Source organism: Megalobrama amblycephala, linkage group LG19 (genome assembly GCF_018812025.1).
Source record: "Megalobrama amblycephala isolate DHTTF-2021 linkage group LG19, ASM1881202v1, whole genome shotgun sequence".
Classification (NCBI taxonomy): domain Eukaryota; kingdom Metazoa; phylum Chordata; class Actinopteri; order Cypriniformes; family Xenocyprididae; genus Megalobrama; species Megalobrama amblycephala.
The window spans coordinates 1,348,754-1,370,659 of record NC_063062.1 but is presented as its reverse complement, the minus strand read 5'-3'; the positions used below and the strand labels follow the sequence as shown (position 1 = coordinate 1,370,659).

The window sequence follows — 21,906 nt, the reverse complement described above, 5'->3', positions numbered from 1 at the left end:
AAACAGGAAGGATCGAACTCATCGAGGGCCAAGTGAAGGAAATAGAGTGAGAAGAATCTACTTTGCTTGTGCAGCGGCAGGTAATGGAAAGAGCGAGCGTGAAAGTGGACCGCTGTCATACGGAGCGCTGCCTCGGCCCGCCACAGCTAACAAGCGTTTAGCTGACAATGGGTTAAAGCCAAAGGTTTGACGTCTCTCAACTTTCTCGGCTCACAGATACTTTAGTTGGACCTAATTGCTCTCTGAGGGACCAATCCTGCGGTCAGACCCGGCTGAACACGGAAAAGTGCATGCTGGGTAACCTTCACCTCTCCAAAACACGGATCCATACCAGCAATATTCACAGTTTTGGACTAAATAATACGAGCGCTCCGTGATCACAGTAGCTGAGCTCAGTCTTAATCCTGTTATTTTCCAGAAGAGATGAAAAACGATGTCTCAAGTCCCACGACACAAATTAAATCTCATAATCCTAAAATATTTCAAACTCCCTGGATTAAAGGGAGATGAAGAACTACAAAACATGTCAAACCAAATGAAAATCGCATTTAAAATATGGCAAAACGCAAGTAGATTTTTACATTTTCTGCAAGTGAGGGATGCATGACCATGTTAGATCGGATCTCCAGGATCTTTACAAGATCCCATCTGGAGAAATCCATTTAGTCTGGGATTCAACGCTGCACGTCTAACAGTAAGTCGCTCGCTGCGATAATCTGTGTTATCAGTGTTCAGCCGCAACACTGGTTACTAGGGCTGGGAATTGACACAATTTCCACGATTCGATTCGATTTCTATTCACATGCTTGAGATTCAATTCCGATTTTGATTATTTTGGATGTAGTATTTCAGTTTCAGTACATGGCAAATTTTCTAGAGGAAAAAAAATCTCTCAATTAATGCTGTAAACTACACGTGAGAGTCAGTTGGTACTACTATAATAATGTTGAAGGTTAAAATTAACTTATTAATATACAAACACTTAAATTACACTCAATGATGTTTTTTGTAATAAAGTTTAGAATTACATAATCATATTTCTACTGCAATTCGTTTTTTTTTTTTTTATTTAAACATCTAAATCGCTGCTGTCATAACTGATTTATTCAAACATGCATTAAATATTGAGGAACATTAAAAATTATAATGAATATGTAACGGTGCATAGCTATATTTATCTTTTTAGAGTTCACTTTTCTAGCTGACTAATGAGTTTATGGTCACTGAATATGTTTTTCTGAGGTAAATGTGACGTTACGTGACATTGAAGCTGTTTTATTGACGTCTTTCCGAGGTTGAAACACTGATTGAGCGATTACACGAGACATGATACGGATTTCAGTGAGTTGTACTGTATATTTTAACATACCTTCAGATGTTCATGCATGTTTATTTCGCGCTGTAACTGTTTAAAGCGGAGGAGAGGATGATCACATGCTTCTCTTTAACTGAGGCGCTAAAGCGATCTGTCACGCCACATTAAACAGCGCCAAAACGGTATTTATTTTTTGAATCTCATAATAAGATGGACGTCATTTGAAATCTGAGACTTTGCTTCATATCAAAAGTAACAAAGCACAAAGATTATTACGATTTATTGGATGGGAGGCGCTACATATTCTGCTCATTCATCAACTGAAAACAGACTAGACTAATTGATTCTTGGGATTTAAGAATCAATATCGGTTCGTAAAAATGAGAATCGATTAAAATCGAGAAATCACCCAGCCCTACTGGTTACATCACTTGCCCACTGCGGCACCGCCCCCACCAACATTTTTTTTTTATAGTAATAAAAATCATTTAGTTCAGTTAGAGAACAGACACCACAATTAGAAACTGAACAGCGTGAGCCGAACAAGAGTCGCAACAGGAGTCAGATTTCATTCATCACGAGAGTGAGGAGTTGACTGACAAGACGATGGCGGAAAATTCGCTTTCAAAGATAAAACCAAATGCACCTATTTAAACGAGTTTGTCATTGTACTGTTTTGTTGTTTTTAATGAAGAATAATAATGAATCCACCGTTCAAGCAATTGCCGCACCCAAACTGGCGATAATTAGAAAGCGAAAGTAAAACGCGCACTGCCGCATGGGCATTCATAACAGTGCGTGGCCACTGGCGAAGAGCAAAGCGAGCATTTGAGTTTCCAATATGAATTAATTGAAAACGCTCACTAAGCACATAAGCGATTTAAAAGCCAGGTGGAAAAAGAAGGAAAAGCTCCAACTCCCCCCACCCCGGTGATACCAGTATTAAATAATTCTCCATTGTTGCAGCTCCTCTCTTCCCAGTCTGTCAGTAACGCTCTGTTTAGTTCCTGTCTCTATGAAGCCCCTCCTTCTGAAAAGCACAATGTGCTCTGATTGGTTGGCTGGAGCAGTGTGTTGTGATTGGTGTTTGGGAAATGTGTTTGAGTCGCAGCACAGATCAGCAGCAGGAGTGAGGAGCTGACTGACGAGACGATGGCAGAAGATTAGCTTTCAAAGCTAAATGTAGAAGTGCCTATTAAAATGTGTCCCGCCCAGTTTCAACACACTACTAACTAACTCAAGAAGCCCCCGCCCCTTTATTCTGTGCATGAATTATTTAAATGAGGAATACTGTGACGTGTTCGTTCCCAGAAGAAAACTCAAGACTACAATGGAGGCGTTTCATAAACTGTGACTCTGATATAGAGAATAACTGGAACTTTGCAGAGGTTTTTCATGCACAAACAGCAACATTACACACTAAAGAAAGATGAACTCAGATCCTTCAACCATGAAAAACCTGACCAATGCTAAGTGGTTGCAAACCTCTGCAAATGCAAGATGAAAACCCCCGTTTCGCCACATTGATTGCACTCCGCGTGAACTTTGAGGAAGATCAACTTTTCTCACCCGCTGTCATCAGCTAGCTTTCAGTTCTTCATGGTTTCAAACCTCATGACACAGCAAACAAATCATCACCTCGACGTGAAGACAGATGCTTTAAAAAACCTCCACTTCATTTCTTTCACTTTTGAATATCTTCATCATCTGCTGCCTGGGGACAAGGCCAAGTTTGAGTTTCATTTTTACCACGTTCATTATTTGCTCTTGAAAATGTCTGCAGGATACGAGAACAAAAAAACAAAAAAAAAGCTTAGTCCTCGAGGAACAAAAGCAAACTTCATAACAACACATGAAGTTAAGAGAGACATTCGTCAGCCTGCGGCTACGAGAGGAAGCAGGCTTCATCAATCTGAGAAAGCAAGTCTTCTAGTTCCTAACGCTCACGTTTGTCCTGCTTTAGTGCTACGTGACCGAATACAAATGCAGCATCTGTACCACCTCCCTTCAGCTGCAAAACAACTAGAACAACATTAGAACTGTTGTTGTGTGTAATCATCTCATTAAAGAATAAAAAATAACATTTCTACACTTCCTTTCTTCTGTGCAATACAAAAGGAGATACTACAGATCATCCATGGTGCTCGTTCAATTCAGATATGGCATGTCAAGATGTGTCAGCTATTTTGATGACTTGCAACCAATGATATTTGACCACTGACGTCCAACTGGGTCTGGCGTGTGTAGACACGCCATATTTGAATTGAAAATTGTATGGTCATATGGATTTGGAGCAACATGATGGCAACTAAATGACTACAGTTTTCATTTTCCTTTTCTTTAAGACAGTGGCTCTCGACCAGTGGCTCTTGCCTTGACAATACGAGACCTCAGCAGACTGTCAAAGAGGCCTCAAGATGACTTAGATTGATTTAAAAGAAGACAAAACAATAAGCTAAAACAACTAAAAGTCAAGATATTTATTCATTTATTTCACCAACTCAACCGCTGATTTTCTGTGAAGAACCAGGATACTTGGAAAACTTGGATATATGAGGAAGCCTCATTTGAAAAGTATAATTTAGGTCATGTAATATAGTATCACCTTAGTTTAAGGTTCAATTCACACTATTAACTAGTTTCGTATTAGCTTGAATATAATAGGATATTGGCTGTTTATTAATACTTATTAAGCACATAACCCTTATTCTGCATGACCATATTCTAAATCCTATAATCCTTCCCAATGCCTAAACCTAACAACTACCTTAGTAACTATTAATAAGCAGTAATTAGGAGTTTATTGAGGGAAAAGTCATAGTTAATAGTGAGAATTGGACCCTAAACTAAAGTGTGACCATATAATGTGATTCTGTCTAAAGAAATATGAAGTAAACATGTGAATATATCAATATCTCTCTAAATGTGCACACTTTTGGACTAAAAACACTGATGGATGTTAGCAATCAGTCACAAACACAAATAAACTGAATTTACATGCATATGAAATATCAATAACTACCAATTTTGAATGTTGATTTTGCACCCCTGACAGAAATTACTGTTGCCGTAACCATTTTTTAAAATCAGTGGTCAAACATCGAAACTAGAGTCCTAAATCTTTCTAATGATGCACATTTTGTCAAGATTAAATATGAATGTCATGGTAACAGTGAACGTAAACAACAAGCGTGCCACAAAAGTCCTGAAAGTGTAGCCAAAACAACTCGATCGCCCCCAGGTGGTTGGTCCCAGTATAGGTCATAAACCCCGTCCTCCGTGTAATCAACACTTCAAATATTTTTTTCCAAAGATTGTTTCTATCATTTTATGTAGTTTTATCATGCTGATGTAAGTTCAAGTTTTCATTTTTTAAATAAGTCTGGGTTTTAGTTAGTTATTTGATGCTATAAAAACAGGGGTTTGACTTCAGCTTCTCTGAGCGAAGTAGTCACTGAGACAACAACTGACTTTTTTCGGGATTTTCGGGAGGAGATTGGAGCTTTGACTATAATTTATATATTTCCATAACTGCTTATTTCACACTGACATAATGAGTTGTTCTGCATTAAACTGTACTAACTGATTCTGCAGGAGTGAGCCTTGATACCGCGGCACGACTTCACGCTCACTACTGCGCAGACTCGGGTTCCAAGATGTCAGCACCACATTTGGACATTGGCGGCTTCACCTCGACAATGGAAGAGACTGGATGTGCGTCGACCATATTTTTTAGTCTGTGGTAAACAACAGCAATCTTTGGCTGTTAATGGTCTTTGCGGGAAAAGTGTTCCAGTGAAACAAACTAGAAACTAGGAGCATCTACAGATTTTTTGAAAACAAAGCAAACGCATGAAGAAAAGAAATGATCCCATGGAGGGAGAGCTTTGAATACTGTTGTGGACAATGAGAGGCCTTAAAGTAAAAAAGAATGAGATTCACTGCTTTAAGATGAAGCAAATCGATTGATTGTTATCCTCTCATGTTCCTCATGTTTTCAGTAAACTCATGTTCTCCAAACGTCCTCTAACACATGATGAAAACACCTATGACATCAGCACTGCTGCTAAGCCTTGGTGCATTTCATTACCAAACTATCCCACCACACACATCCATGATTCAAAGGAGTTAAAAAATGAATTAAGTTTCCAGCATTGTGCAGCGATGAGAGGCTCCTCCACTGCGCTCAATCCTGCAACAAAACTCAATTTGAATCGATTCTGTGTCTCAAATCCTGGATGGTTTTTCCCACGGGATGCAGCAGCATATGTGTGGCCACTAATGCGAGAGATTTTGTGTTTTTATCAGGCTCGTCTTCAGCTTCAGCTCTGAGATGTGAGGTGGACCACACAGCTGCACTAACAAACAAAACGCACTAAAAATGCAAAAACATAAATCAGGATGTGTTACATCCTAAAAAGGGTTTTCATTTAATTAGTTGTGCTTGCAGAGTGTTGCCATGGCAAGCACCGCTCAACACACTGTCCTCAGAAAATATAGTATTAATTTATTATTTACTGTATATATCATTTCTACATTTACTCTAAAGCCAAGAAGTGATCCTATGTTGTGAAATAGCAACTAAAACTGAGATCTTTTCATTTCTAAAAAGCAATAAATGAGTTTTTGCGGCGGATTTCTGTGCCATTCCCACTGGGGGGCCTCAGCTGCTTCATTTAATTAGTAATTACAAATGTAATGAAGCAAAATGAGTGTTAAAAATTAGCGTTAATTCTGTAAGACATGATGAAATGTGATGCATTGGAAAAAAAGAAAGGCTGCATCTGGAATCGCACACAGTATGTGACGGAAGAAGTATGTCTGATTTCACAGTACTCATAAAACAGTAGGTGAAATGTCCTACTTCTTCCAGCAAAATTCTGAATCGAGCATACGATGGAGACTTTACTATCCCATGAGGCCACGGGAGAGGATTTGTGAATGGCAGTGAAGTGATGCAACTGGTAGGTCACATGACAGTGACAACATAGCAAATATAGTACGTTCGGACAACATTCAAACTACACGCATTCATATTATATAGAATATACTTTTTTTTTAGCAGTCAAGAAGTAATTACTTATTCAAAATAAGTACCTACTCAAGAGTATGTGATTTCAGAAACAGCCATCATCTATGCTGTGCTGCGTTTATTTATTAACTGCATGTGTTTGTGGATGTTCATTTAAATTATGTCGCAGTGTTCTGTTCTTCAAACAACAGAAAAATGCTGCAAAATTTCAGTTTTGGTCCATCCAGATGTAAAATCTATTGAATAATCTAAATACACTACCAGTGTTGGGGGTAATGCATTACAAGTAACTTGAGTTAAGTAATCCGATTACTTTTTCAAGTAACAAGTAAGAAATGCATTACTTTTTCAATTTACAACAAAATATCTAAGTTCCTTTTTCACATTTATTGACTGACAGCTTTCCTGTCCCCATGTTGAGAGAAATAAAGTGCAGAGGTGTTGTGTGCGCTGTGTGAACATGACGGGTATTGTAGTTCATCTCACTTGCATGAAAACATTTAGTATTCCTCAAAATTAATTAAAACAGTGAAATGCAATCTCAGAATTTTATGCAAACCTGTAACTATATTAAATTACAACCATATACTTTATGCATTTAATCTCACTTTATTCACCAATGTCTTTGCTGCTGACTTCAATGATGTAATTCAACCATACTAATAAGCAAAAATGACTTTAGATTAGATTTAGAAATAAGTGTGTTGCACATCTGAAAGGTTTGTTTGAGCTGCGCCCTCTACTGTACAGGTGTGAATATGCATTTCCTTCAGACTGAGGCTTATTCATTTCACTTTTAGTGTGAAAGTGCATTAACATTAGCCAAAAATAGTACTTTTTTGATATTAAAAAACAAGCAAGCCCAGCTCGGGTGAGAAAAAGTAACATAAAAGTAATGTAACATCACTTTTCATAAAAAGTAACTAAGTAATGCAATATTGTAATGCATTACTTTTAAAAGTAACTTCCCCCAACACTGCACACTACTGTTCAAAAGTTTGGGGTCAGTAAGTGTTTTTTTCTTGAAAGAAGTTGATTCTTTTGTTCAGCAAGGATGCATTAAATTGATCAAAAGTGACAGTAAAGACATGCTGTTACAAAATGCTACAAAAGATTCTATTTCAAATAAATGCTGTTTCAAAGTATCCTGAAAAATAAAATCTATCATTGTTTCCACTAAAATATGACTGTTTTCAACATTGATAATAATCATAAATGTTAATTGAGCAGCAAATCATCATATTAGAATGATTTCTGAAGGATCATGTGACACTGAAGACTGGAGTAATGATGCTGAAAATTCAGCTTTGATCACAGGAATAAATTACACTTTACTAAATATTCACATAGAAAACAGCTGTTTTAAATTGTAATAATATTTTGTGATTTTTACTGTATTTTTAATCAAATAAATTCAGCTTTGATCACAGGAAAAAATTACATTTTACTATATATTCACATAGAAAACAGTTATTTTAAATAGTAATAATATTTTGTGATTTTTACTGTATTTTTATCCAATAAATTCAGCTTTGATCACAGGAATAAATTACACTTTACTAAATATTCACATAGAAAACAGCTGTTTTAAATTGTAATAATATTTTGTGATTTTTACTGTATTTTTAATCAAATAAATTCAGCTTTGATCACAGGTATAAATTACATTTTACCATATATTCACATAGAAAACAGTTATTTTAAATAGTAATAATATTTAGTGATTTTTACTGTATTTTTAATCAAATAAATTCAGCTTTGATCACAGGAATAAATTACATTTTACTATATATTCACATAGAAAACAGCTGTTTTAAATTGTAATAATATTTTGTGATTTTTACTGTATTTTTATCCAATAAATTCAGCTTTGATCACAGGAATAAATTAAACTTTACTATATATTCACATAGAAAACAGTTATTTTAAATAGTAATAATATTTCACTATTTTTACTGTATTTTGATCAAATAAATACAGCCTCTGGTTGTACCCAGCGCTTGACTTCTTTCAAAAAAAAAAAAAAAAAAATGACCCTTAAACTTTTGAACTGCAGTGTAGTTGCACTTGAGAAACTTGTTTGCAAACTTTTACGAAACAAGCCAAGACCACTTGGAGAAAAAAATCCATCAGTGTTTCTGAAGATGTTTCCCCTCACTTATCCCTAGTGAGCGTGTGAGTAAAACTGACCGCTGCTGTACTGATGTGAGTCGCTGCCTGGCGTGACCTTGCCTGCGGGTCTGTCCTGTCCTGTCTCACACACACACACACACACACACACCTGTTCGCCACAATCTCTCTCATTATGTCCAGTCATCAGTGAGTCACTGGCCCCTAATGGCCTAATGCGACTGTATGACACATAACGGAGCTCAAAGCATCTCTCACATTAAAAACCCTCATGATCCCTGCAGGAAACTGACATTCACAGGAAAAAAAGAAAGTTAGGAGGAAATTGGACGGAAATTGGCTTCTCCTGAGAGATGAATGCAGAGGTGTGGAGTGATGTTACGAGAGAAGGTCACATCCCAGCATGCACTTGGGGCGAACAGAGCTGAAAGGGAAGATGTCATTAGAGGAAGTAGATCATGCATCACAATCTCGGAAGGTCTGGACAAAGCCACTGTTGCACGGACCGCTTCGAGACCTCCGGACGCCACTGCGGCGCTTCTTTAGAGGACAAAACAAGTGGAGGGAGTCGGTCTTATCTTACAGTTCTCGACCGGCAGATACTGAGAGAAAATCCCTGTAAAAATCTGCAGCTTATCAGAGCTTTTGTTTGGAGAGGAGAGAACCGGTCGGATGGTCTTATCAGACACAAAACACAATCAAAGCTAGAAGATCAACACCTCACACAGATTGCAAACTGCAGTGTGCAAGAAGACTAAAGCTAAACTACAAGATACTCGTTATATAACATGGTTACATTTGTGGATAACAAATACAGTAAAAACTGCAGTTTCACAAACGAGGGTCAATTCAACACAAAAAAGATTAACATGACGACTAGTGGATGAGTTGAATCAACTACATAAATTTATCCACTAACCATTCAGAAACGTCTAAAAGTTGTAACTTGTTCCTGAGTCTCTCCATCAGTGCCGACTCCGGTTTGAACAATGTAACACCGTCATCATTTTGGCTGCATGAGATTCTCCTTCTTTGTTGTTGTTGAGCTGTTAAAGCTCCGCCCTCTCCTGGAAAGGGGGCGGGAGCAGCAGCTCATTTGCATTTAAAGGGACACACACAAAAACTGCATGTTTTTGCTAAAATTTGGCAAGCTATAATAAATGATCTGTGGGGTATTTTGAGCTGAAACTTCACAGACACATTCTGGAGACACCAGAGACTTATATTACATCTTGTGAAAGGGGGCATATTAGGTCACATCATTTACATGAACTATCTAAACAAAATCAATCAAATCAATCTGGTGGATTTCAATGATTTCAATGCGTTTACAAAACAACAACGCTAGACTGACACAAAACGGATGTTTTTGGATGTTAATGAGGACCTATTATGCCCTTTTGCAAAGTCTTGATGTTGTTTTTGTGCTCTACTAGAGCAGGTTTTCATGCTTGAATGTTGATTATTTTCCTCATATTCTCCATTGTTCAGCTCATCTCTTCCCAGTCTGTCAGTAACACTCTGTTTAGTTCTTGTCTCTATGAAGCTCCTCCTTCCGAAAAGCACACTGTGCCCTGATTGGCCGGCTGGAGCAGTGTGAAATGTCCCACCCCTTACCATAAACGCCAGTTTCAACTACCTCAACCAGGCCCCGCCCCTTTATTCTGCGTATTAATTATTTAAATGAGGACTATTGTGACATGGATAGGTATGGTAAAGCAGATACTTTGTTCGGTTCTCAGTGGAAACGTGGGCTGGTTCTGAGAGCGAGTTCACAGGAAAATGGTGTGACTTTCTTCATTTGACTTCACTTCAGGAAAGAGGATTTAATCAGACCACCCGAGACAGCTCAATCAATCAGTCAAATCAATCAATCAATCAATACTCACCTCTCCATCTCATACTCTTTCAGGCCCGGCTTCACGCGTTTCATCACCTACAAGGAAACACACACCGAAATCAGATAAGAGCGCTTTACAAAATATTCAATTAGCCATCCATCTCCATCATCACACTGAGCGATTCCCTTTCCCCTCTCCAGATAAAGTCTAATAATCTCAATGAACTCTCGCCGGCAGTCGGAGCGCGCAGACGGCAACAAGAGCTGCAGAATGGCTCTGAAAATGACCAGCAATTGCCTTCAAATTACAGAACGACTCATCCATTTGATGAGATAACAGTCATTTGCAGCACGGCAGAGAGAAATGAGGGAGAGCGTGTGTCGAGGGCGGATTAGAGGGGCTGTTTGATGATTGCAGGTTAGGAAGCTTTTATTTTAATCGAGAGTCTGAGTCACACCGCACAGCAGCACTGAAGGATCCCCGGGAGACTGCGGAGATCAGGTTGTTTCAAATAATGGCAGTATGTTGGGTGACAGAGGTAATATGATACTTATAAGCATAAAGAATAAGATTTTTTTTTTCAGCAAGGATGCATTCTATTGATCAAAAGTGGCAGTAAAGACATTTATAATGTTACAAAAGATTCTATTTAAAATAAATACTGTTCTTTTGAACATTCTATTCATCAAAGAATCCTTAAATAAAAAAATAAATGCATCACGGTTTGCATTTGCATTTTCAACAATGATTCTTGAGCAGCAAATCAGCATATTAGAATGATTTCTGTAAGGTCATGTGACACTGAATGATGCTGAAAATTCAGCTTTGATCACAGAAATAAATTACATTTTTTTATATATTCACATAGAAAACAGTTGTATTAAATTGAAAAAAAATTGTGATTTTTACTGTATTTTTATCCAATAAATTCAGCTTTGATCACAGGAATAAATTAAACTTTACTATATATTCACATAGAAAACAGTTATTTTAAATAGTAATAATATTTAACTATTTTTACTGTATTTTTGATCAATTAAATGCAGCCTCTGGTGTGCATAAGAGACTTCTTTCAAAAATCAAAAAAAAAAGAAAAAAAGACCCTTAAACTTTTGAACACATAGAAAACAGTTGTATTAAATTGAAAAAATATTTTGTAATTTTTACAGTATTTTTGATCAAATTAATGCAGCTTTGGTGAGCAGAAGAGACTCAAAAACATAAAAAAAAACTACTTTTGAGAGTTCATTTCTATTAGATGCACTCAAATAGAAAATGGTTAATTGACTTTGTAATAATATTTCACAATATTATCATTTTTACTGTATCATTCTGAGAAAAAAGAGAGCAAAAAAATGATCACTTGACACGTCTGGCGCTGCATTAGACGGTCTCCTGAGAGAGATCACCTGTCGCAGGTGAACAGGGACCGGTTCGGCACGGCAGCGCTGGGAGTTTGGGAGGGACGGGAATGAGCGGCGATGAGCGGCTCAGGTGTCGAGCGCTGGGTTCTAATGACGTCCCACGAGAGGGAAAGGAGGAGAGTGGCGCAACGGATAGACACATTCATGGTAGCTTCCCTCTATGTTCTTCCTGTGCTGAATATAAATGACTCATTAACCATATAAAAAGGTCCAGTGTGTTCTGAAGCATCTTCTGTCAGATTAGGAAAGCAGTCAGAGTTTCTACAAGTGACAAGAAACCCAATGGAATACATACAGTTATTGAATTCAGAGCTACATTAATTTAATCCAAAAGGAAATTGATTTTTAACAACAACTTATAAACTGTTAAAGACAGGCTTACTGCGAGCTCCGAGGTTGTTAATCGATGGTATTTGATTCCGTTGAAGCCGTCAGCCAGCATTATTTCAGCTTAGTTTAAAAATAATCATGCTTAACTGTGGAATTCCTGGCAAATAAACTACATTTCCCATGATGCTGTACAGAAAATTACACCAATCCAATGCCAAATTAGCTCCGCCCACTCCCAGTAAGCACCGTTTTTTCTACATCATTTTTAATTCGATTATGCTGTTTGCAATGCTTCATGGGACTGTAGTTCTTTCCCTCACTAAAGTCGTTAAGTCTTGTGTTTTTGTTCCAATTTTCAAAAACTTTTTTGCTTCAAATCAAAGTTTGTAGTTTTGTGATTCACCTTGTAGCTGATTGGTTCAGGTCATGGCTTATAACTCTTTAATGAAGACTTTTTTAAAAATCCCTATGGGAAAAACGAATGGAAAAAATACCAGTGCCACTGAAAAAGGGGGCACTAATGCACTCTATTTGCTTTAATGTGCAAGAAAAACACTGACATGTTCAAATCTGAAGGATTTTGGATCTGCATGAAACATAAATTTATGTTGACATCCTCCTAAACTAGTCTGAACAGAGTTAATGAAACTGCACTATATGTGTTGGATAAAATATATAAATGCTTGATTGATTGAGAAAACGAATGTTATTTGAAGATATTTAAAACGGTACCATTTCATGCATCTCTAAACTGATACAGAATATCAAGATGTTAGTTTCTCTTCAGAAATTCACATTTATGCATGTGACATTTTGCCTCTATTTAGATCAAATTACAGTGCATTAAAGCTGAAAATCGAACCACTGACTCTGGCATTATTAGCATCATTCCCTACACACCAATAAACATGCTTGAAACCAGATCTACATATAGTCCATTATTCATATCTGTAGGGTTCAAAGGTCAAATAAACGTTGTCCGCTCTTGTCAGATTCAATAAAACAGTAAAAGCCTCTGGACTTGAGCTGAACTCTTAATCTCCGCTCTTTCGCCTCAGCTCTCTTCACCGCAAAGACAAAATCAGCATTTAGTCGCTCATTTACATTTCAAACTAGCAAAACTTGCTGCTGTAAGCATCACTGACAGACCGCCGCACATTCAGATGAATCTCAAGTAACCAGTCAATAATAGCTCACATTTCTCCTCAAAAACTAAAGACATGCATATTTTGCTTAAAGAAACTGAAGCCTTTTTTTAAGGCCTATTGAGATGGAAATGAAAAACTCAAAGGTAAAGTATGTCCATTTTTGAGTGAAATATGACATCAGTCAAAAAGCTGGAGAGAAAGAGAGAACAAAAACATCCAGAATCTGTTCTGAGATCTTCACCCAGACATTAAATTGAGCCGACAAGCGTTTTATACTATTAACTCCAGGAAAACCGCTTGATTCATTGGGTCTCAAGAATATGATTTCACTTAAAGTGCCCCTTTATGCTATTTTAAAGGCACTTAATTTTGTTACTGAGGTCTCCTACAATATGTTCACATCCATCCAAGGTCAAAAAACATTATAATATTCATTTTAGCATCAGCTCTTTTCTCACAATGTCTGAAAAGGTTCAATAAAGGATATGGTCTCTGTAAAACCTGCTCTGCTCTGATTGGCCAGACGGCCCAGTCTGTTGTGGCAGCCAATGAAGATCATAGGCTGGCATAATGCAAATATACACAGCAAAATCCCCAGAGTTAAATCAACTCTGCTCAGAGTACATATGGTCCCTCTCTAAATAGTGTTAAAATAACACTGAAGCAGAGTTAAATTTAGTGAGATAATTAAGCAATTAATTAAGTAATGATTGCACAGTAGTGATGAACACCTGCTGTTAACAAGCAGAATCACTCAACAGCCTTATTAATTGCTTAATTATCTCATTAACTTTAACTCTGCTTCAGTGTTACTTTAACACTATTTAGTATATGCACTCTGAGCAGAGTTGATTGAACTCTGGGGATTTTGCTGTGTATGCAAGTTTGAGCAGGAAGTGAGACTGGAATTACTGACGACTCGTTTCAGTTTAGAATTGCTTCTTTCTTTCCAACTCCATTCATCTGCATTTTTGATCTTTGCAGACATTTTACATTCACAAACAGCTCTAATTCACACTACATGAGAGGAAATATCTGAAAAATCATAATAGGGGCACTTAAATGGCAATGATTAATGCTTCTATTAATGATTCTTTCAGAATTTTGAGGAAGAAAGATGTTTGGAAATGTTTTATCATCCACATCAGCACAAGAATAGAGACGTTCCACAACCATTAACAGAATTGAATGTCATAAAAAAAAGAGAAGTGATTCTGAATAAGAAATAGATTTTGATTCTCAACTGCTCAATGGTTTCCTGTGGCCGTACAGTGAACTCTTCGATATCCCTCATTCCTCATTTCGGCATTCAAAAAACAATTTGTTTCCATTGTGGTCGTGACTCATGTCCCTCTTAAACTGAATATCCAGCAATAAAGGAAGACGAGAGGTTACAGCCGTGAGATGTTTGTCTATATCAGCTCTGGCTGAGACTGGCACTTATGAAGACCTATGTGTGTTAATATGTGCCGAGGCCTTTACTGCTGGAACTGAGAGATCAAAAGAGCCTCAGAATCTGTCCTTCAGACCTTCAACTGAAGATCGACCCGGTCTGTCAAGGTCATTCTCTATCTGATGAGGTGCTGGGGCTATTTTCTTCAGATAATGCAAGGACAACCATTCACTGCACTTCTACAATGTGGCTGAATCCTGACCACTAATGACTGAAATGTTTCTCAACAGTTTTAAAGGAATAGTTCACCTAACAATGAAAATTGTCAATATTTACTCACAGTCATGTCATTCCAGACCTGAGCCCCTTTTTTTGTGTGTATGACCCATACAGTCTTTATTATATAGCTATAAAAAATTTTTTTGAGTAAAAACCTTTAGGTTTTAAAACAATATGAGGCAAATGAAGTAAATAATGACAGAAGTATCATTTATGAGAGATTTATTCCATTAAAGGGGACCTATTATGCCCCATTTTACAAGATGTAAAATAAGTCTCTGTTGTCCCCAGAGTGTGTATGTGAAGTTTTAGCTCAAAATACCCCCCAGATAATTTTTATAGCATGTTAAAATTGCCATTTTTTGGGGTTGAGCAAAAATGCGCCGTTTCAGTGTGTGCCCTTTAAATGCAAATGAGCTGCTGCACTCGGCCTAAGAGGGCGGACCTTCAAGAGCTCGTTCTCCCCTGTCAGGATTCAGTCAGGACACACTATAATGTCAAAAACTGTGAATATATGCTGCATGAAGACAGAACAGGTATAGTTTAGTTCAATTACGGTTATAACTTCTATCGTCTTCTTGTTTTTATCCACTATATTAGTACAAGTCGGTTGTACCGGACCCCATTCGACTTGAGTTTTATGACGTTTATTGTACTTCACACAAAATATGAAGCGTCTGTTTTCACTCTAGAAAATCACTGTAAGAGCTTAATAAAACACAATGCAAGTGTGCATTAAAATATTATCCATAAACTCTCTCTCTCTCCCTTGTATTATCATCAACATACACAGCAAAGTACACAGAAAGACTCGTTACAACTAACAGTAAACAAATATATATAGACCTTATGCCTTTTCTGGTGGTGCTTAATAAACTGGTAAACTTTATATCCGTAAATCAACTCCGATGAACTGTAATAAAGTGCTCTCACCTTCATTACTGCTGTATCCAGTATGACTCTGGAGAAAGTAAGCTGGATCATGAACAGTTTACTGATCTATCCTTGAGTAACAACTTTTTAGCACAACCTCTGTTTTGTATTGTTCCTTTGTATTGACATTCGTTTAAAAGCAGTCCGGTGTGAAATGATTCGCGCAGACATAAACGAATTTCGGTAGAGTTGAGGGAGCATTTTTTCGAAAACAAAATGAATCCACTTCGTCTTCAGCGGCTCAGCTTTCGGGAGTAAATGGAAAGAGAGAACACCAAAAAAGCTTGGGAGACATTCTCGACTGTGTACAACTCGCTGTGAACTCACTCAGGGCGGTTCTATGTTAAAACGGCAGTGTCCATCAACATTCGTGGGCGGGGCCTATGGCTAATGTGATGTCACACTGCCAGGGATCTGGAAACAACTTGTTGTGAGACACTGCTTATGATTTATGGGGATTAAAAAAAAAGGAGTGGGTGGATTTTTATCAATATAGGGTGGTTGTGTGCACACACTGCCAACACACATTTATGTCCAAACACCATGCAAAAGTGAATTTTGCATAATAGGTCCCCTTTAAGGGCAATCTGTTTCCTTAAGAGGCAGGTTGCATGGAAATCTCTCAATAACTGCGACATGAATCGACGTTCACAAACCCTTTTGATGTAACGATCAATGTTAAAGCCAGCAGTTACAATGATAAATATGGTCTTAGCTTAAACACACAGTATTAATTCATGTACAAACCACAGATTGGCACATAAAACTCTTAAAAAGGCTTTTTATTCATTAATGGATATCAGGAACTTATTCTACCACAAACCATCAATCTTGGATTATTCAATTATTTTGAGTCTCTCAGAGTTTTATTCACGTCGGCTGCTCGACTGCTGTGCATTTTCAGACGTCATGTTCACTTAATAAATACTGCCTAACTGCACATATATCAAGAGTCTGTGTTCATCTGTCAGTGGAGCAGAATTATATACATTATGAGAGCGGCGTGCATTACATGATTGGTGACTTTAGACTATATTAGAAGGTAATTTACAAGAGCAAATTGTGCCACTGATTGCATAATTTTTTTGTTTGCACTGTTTTAGCATCTGATTCAATAAGGAACTGTTAGGTAAACTACACTGTAAAAAAAAATATTTTAATAAACAAAACAATTTACTGTGTTTGTCCAATTTATTTTTAAACTGTATTTGAATTGGCTCAACTTTTGGGAAGTAAGTAAAACTAAAAACAGCCCATGGAAAAAGAAACAAAATATAATGAATTAAAATAGCTCAAATTTGTGTTCACATGGGAGATACATGTCACACTGCAAAAAAAATTATGTTCTTACTTGGTAATTTTGTCTTGCTTTCCAGTAAAAATACATACAAATTCTTAAACCAAGAGAAGCAAAATTACTTAAGATATTAAGTCTTGTTTTCTGAAAAATGCATCAAAATGAAGCGAGTTTGTGTTTAAAACAAGAACAAATATCTGCCACTGGGGTCAGTGGGGTATTTAGTAACTAAATACAGCTGCGAGCAGCAATTATCGGGGTTCAAGCGCTTAAAGGCCTATAAGCACATGCATAAAAAGGTATTATGTTTTAATTAGCAAGTCTGTAACCATCTCAATCATATATGGAAAATACCATTTGCAGCAAATACAGGCAATTTACCATAGAAAATATATAGTTTTTAAAGCTTTTTAACAGTTATCGAGGTTGAGCCAAAAGCCTAGGACTAGTTCACTAAAGTTGGTTTTTGAAATAATCTCCAATATTTAATGAATGATTTGATGGATAGCAGCGGTCCTAGAGGCAAAGTTGACCAGAATGAGGAGTTCTACCATGTTGTATGAATCTCGTGGGCATGCGCAAAGGCCTCTAGGCCCAGCGAGTTTCGTTCTGATTGGCCTCCGTCAACCTTGTCTGATAGCTGCTCAAACTTCATTGGCTGATGGCGGACATGCTTTTTGAGATACGTCAGTGTGCTCATAGACAATCATGGCACCTTGGACAAAGACACTGTATACCAATTGTCAAGTTAATCGGACTAATAGTGATGTAGTTATAGCCATTTTCATGTTTTTTTTATGTTATAGCACCACCAAGTGGCCAGTCGCCACGTCCTTTTTCACGTGACCACAGACTGAGCTCTTACAAAGGTGTGCCAAGTTTGGTGAAAATATCTCATTCCGTTCATGAGTTAGAGCCGTTTTAGTAAAAGTGGCTCCACCCACTTCGAAAGTTTTGGCGGCTCTTAGGGACCGTCGAAATTTAAACTTTTTTTTGATAATTACTGACAATCAGACTCTGGAGAATCTCACTTCACTGGTTTGGTTCCGATCAGGCCAAAAACCATGAGCCATTATGTACTTTTGACCGCTGCAGAGCCCCCGTCAGGCCGATCGGGGCGAGCCTTGGCGATGTTGTAGACTGTGTGAGACCTCAAAAGTTTCAAGTCTCTACGACTTACGGTTGGGTCTGACCGATCACTTTTAGGGGAGAATGCTGATCCCTGGAAATTTTAACAATTAACAACAGGGTTTCAGAGCAACGTGCTTGAACCCTTAAAAAGATGCATGTTTTTGTGCTGAAATATCAACTGTTTAATATTCTGGTATTGCCTTGTATCTGTGAGGGATAAATGCAATGCTGGCCTAGATACTGATCAAACGAGGTTTAAGATTTTGGAAGCTGCTATACTATTCACTGTAAAACACTGCAGCGTTTCCCAAAACATCAAAAGAAAAATAAATCACAGAAGGCTTATGATGCTTTTGAGAAACAGTCCCAGTCCTTCAGAGAAATGATCAACTCTTACCACCGTCATCTAAAGTCCTCCTAACTTTAAAAATAAAAAAGCATGCCTTTTAGGTTTTCAAATGTGCCTGTAAAGCTCAAGAACACTCTAACTCTAATAAAACTGTCTTGAGCTTTATGGACGTGACACACAAATGTTTACCTCTTTGTGGGCTTCACTGGAAATGCGGTTGGTGTAGCGCAGAACTTCCAGCTCCATGTCAGTCTTCTGAAGACGACTATAGACAGAGAGAGAGAAAATGTTAATCATAATAGAAACAATAATGTGAATATGAAGACATAACATCTTAAAGCATTAATAACAGTGATTTTTACTATGAGAAAACATGAAGCTACAACTTAAAAACTGTTGGAGACCTTTAATACAAGAATGCAGAATTCAACACACTACTGTTCAGAAGTAAAGATTTGCTCACCAAGGCTGCATTTATTTGATTAAAAATACAGTAAAAACTGTAAAATTGTGAAATATTATTATGATTTAAAATAGCTGTTTTCTATGTGAATACATATTAAAATGTAATTTATATCATGTGATCAAAGCTGAATTTTCAGCATCATTACGCCAGTCTTCAGTGTCACATGATCCTTCAGAAATCATTCTAATATGATGATTTGCTGCTCAAGAAACATTTATGATTATTATCAATGTTGAAAACAGTTGTGCTGCTTCATATTTGGAGGAAACAGTGATACATTTTGTTTCTCGGGACTCTTTGATGAATAGAAAGTTCAACAGAACAGCATTAATTTGAAATGGAATCTTTTGTAACATTTTCAAAAAAGCATTTACCATCTGTCCTTGCTGAATACAAGTATCAATTTCCTTCTCAATGACCTCAAACTTTTGATAGGAAGTCAGCTATTGAACAATTGCTCATCCAATCAGAAAGTTTAATGAAGACTGAACGTCTCTGATAAACTTTCAACCCTAATTTTAGCCCAAACACAGCAGGACTGACGTCAGAGAAATCAGCACTTTTTTCTCTCCTTAGTGAGTTACTGTTTTTTTCTTCACCTCCACCGTCTATTCCTGGTCGAGCATCTTCACTTGTGTCTTAATGAAGCTGCCTGCATTACTGAAGCATCTTGACATCTCCTATGACTCAGTGTGAATGTGCAAACTTTCTAATAACACGTCTAAATATAACACTGCACACACACACACACTGAGAGAGAGAGAGCGGTAACCCATGGTTACGATCAGCGAAGGGATTTTTATCTCTATTCCAGAGCACTGAACGTTTAACACACGGATCATGGGATCTCTTTCATCAGGAATTCTGCAGGAAATATGGGGTTTGTTAAACAGTATGAGGATTGATGTTATAAAAATATTTACTTGTCTGATTTGACAACTCATGTTGTTTGTGTGCATGCCTTGAACAGTCAACATGAAATCAAAATTGACACTGTTTTTTTAATGCATGTTCTTGGTTTGTGAATAATTCATCAGTGCATGTTATTTGAGAAAAAAAATGTTTATATTCATAATTTTTCAGCTGAGATCACTATCAATATATCTCAGTACAGATATATATCAGAGGTACACCATCAGATTACAGAAGCAAAGCAGGCTGTGAATGCAGAATTTTTTTACTACTGAACAAGAAGTGTCTTTCGACCTACATTTCTGTTGGAAACCAGCTCTTTTCTAAAGCACTGATCACAGACTTACAAACACATGGAAATGTATCAATAATTCATCACCCATATTAGTAAATAATGTCTGTTTTGGAAAATAAAGGATATTTAAGTGTCTTAATTGATTACCAATCAAAAATTTGGGGCAATTCCGACTTTATAATTTACAATTCCAACTTTATAATTTACAATTCCAACTTTATAATTCACAATTCCGACTTTGTAACTCGTAATTCCGATTTTTTAATCACACAATTCTGACTTTATATCTCGCAATTCCGACTTTATAACTCGCGATTCCGACATTATAACTCGCGATTCCGACTATATATCTCGCAATTCCGACTTTATAACTCGCAATTCCGACTTTATATCTCGCAATTCCGACTTTATATCTCACAATTCTAACTTTGACTTTATAACTCGCAATTCTGACTTTATATCTTGCAATTCTGACTTTATAACTCACAATTCCGACTTTTCCAACTTTGTATCACACAATTCCAACTTTGTAACTCGCAATTCTGACTTTATATCACACAATTCCGGCTTTATTTCTCGCAATTCCGACTTTATATCTCACAATTCTAACTTTGACTTTATAACTCGCAATTCTGACTTTATATCTTGCAATTCTGACTTTATATCACACAATTCCAACTTTGTAACTCGCAATTCTGACTTTATATCACACAATTCCGGCTTTATTTCTCGCAATTCCGACTTTATATCTCACAATTCTAACTTTGACTTTATAACTCGCAATTCTGACTTTATATCTTGCAATTCTGACTTTATATCACACAATTCCAACTTTGTAACTCGCAATTCTGACTTTATATCACACAATTCCGGCTTTATTTCTCGCAATTCCGACTTTATATCTCACAATTCTGACTTTATATCTCGCAATTCCGACTTTATAACTCGCGATTCCGACATTATAACTTGCGATTCCGACTTTATAACTCGCGATTCCGACTATATATCTCGCAATTCCGACTTTATATCTCGCAATTCTGACTTTATATCTCACAATTCCGACTTTATAACTCGCAATTCCGACTTTATATCTCGCAATTCCGACTTCATATCTCACAATTCTAACTTTGACTTTATAACTCGCAATTCTGACTTTTCCAACTTTATATCACACAATTCCAACTTTGTAACTCGCAATTCTGACTTTATATCACACAATTCCGGCTTTATTTCTCGCAAATCCGACTTTATATCTCACAATTCTGACTTCATATCTCGCAATTCTGACTTTATATCTTGCAATTCTGACTTTATAACTCACAATTCCGACTTTTCCAACTTTATATCAGACAATTCCGACTTTGTAACTCGAAATTCTGACTTTATATCACACAATTCTGACTTTATAACTCGCAATTCCGACTTTATAACTCGCAATTCCAACTTTATAACTCGCAATTCCAACTTTATATCACACAATTCCGACTTTATATCTCGCAATTCCGACTTTATATCTTGCAATTCCGACTTTCTATCTCGCAATTCCGGCTTTATATCTCGCAATTTCGACTTTATCTCTCGCAATTCCGACATTTTCTCTCACAATTCTTACTTTATAACTCACAATTCTG

At 37.0% G+C, this 21,906-nt stretch overlaps 1 protein-coding gene across 1 annotated transcript in view; it reads right to left on the bottom strand.

The window, feature by feature from the left end:
* pepd (peptidase D) overlaps positions 1–21,906 on the bottom strand; it is a 78,608-nt gene that overhangs the window by 28,854 nt on the left and 27,848 nt on the right. The window contains exons 8-9 of the mRNA XM_048169413.1: positions 18,792–18,867; positions 10,367–10,413 (exon numbers count right to left, since the gene is read on the bottom strand). Coding sequence (XP_048025370.1) covers positions 10,367–10,413; positions 18,792–18,867 — 123 coding nt within the window. The remainder of the gene's footprint in view (positions 1–10,366; positions 10,414–18,791; positions 18,868–21,906) is intronic.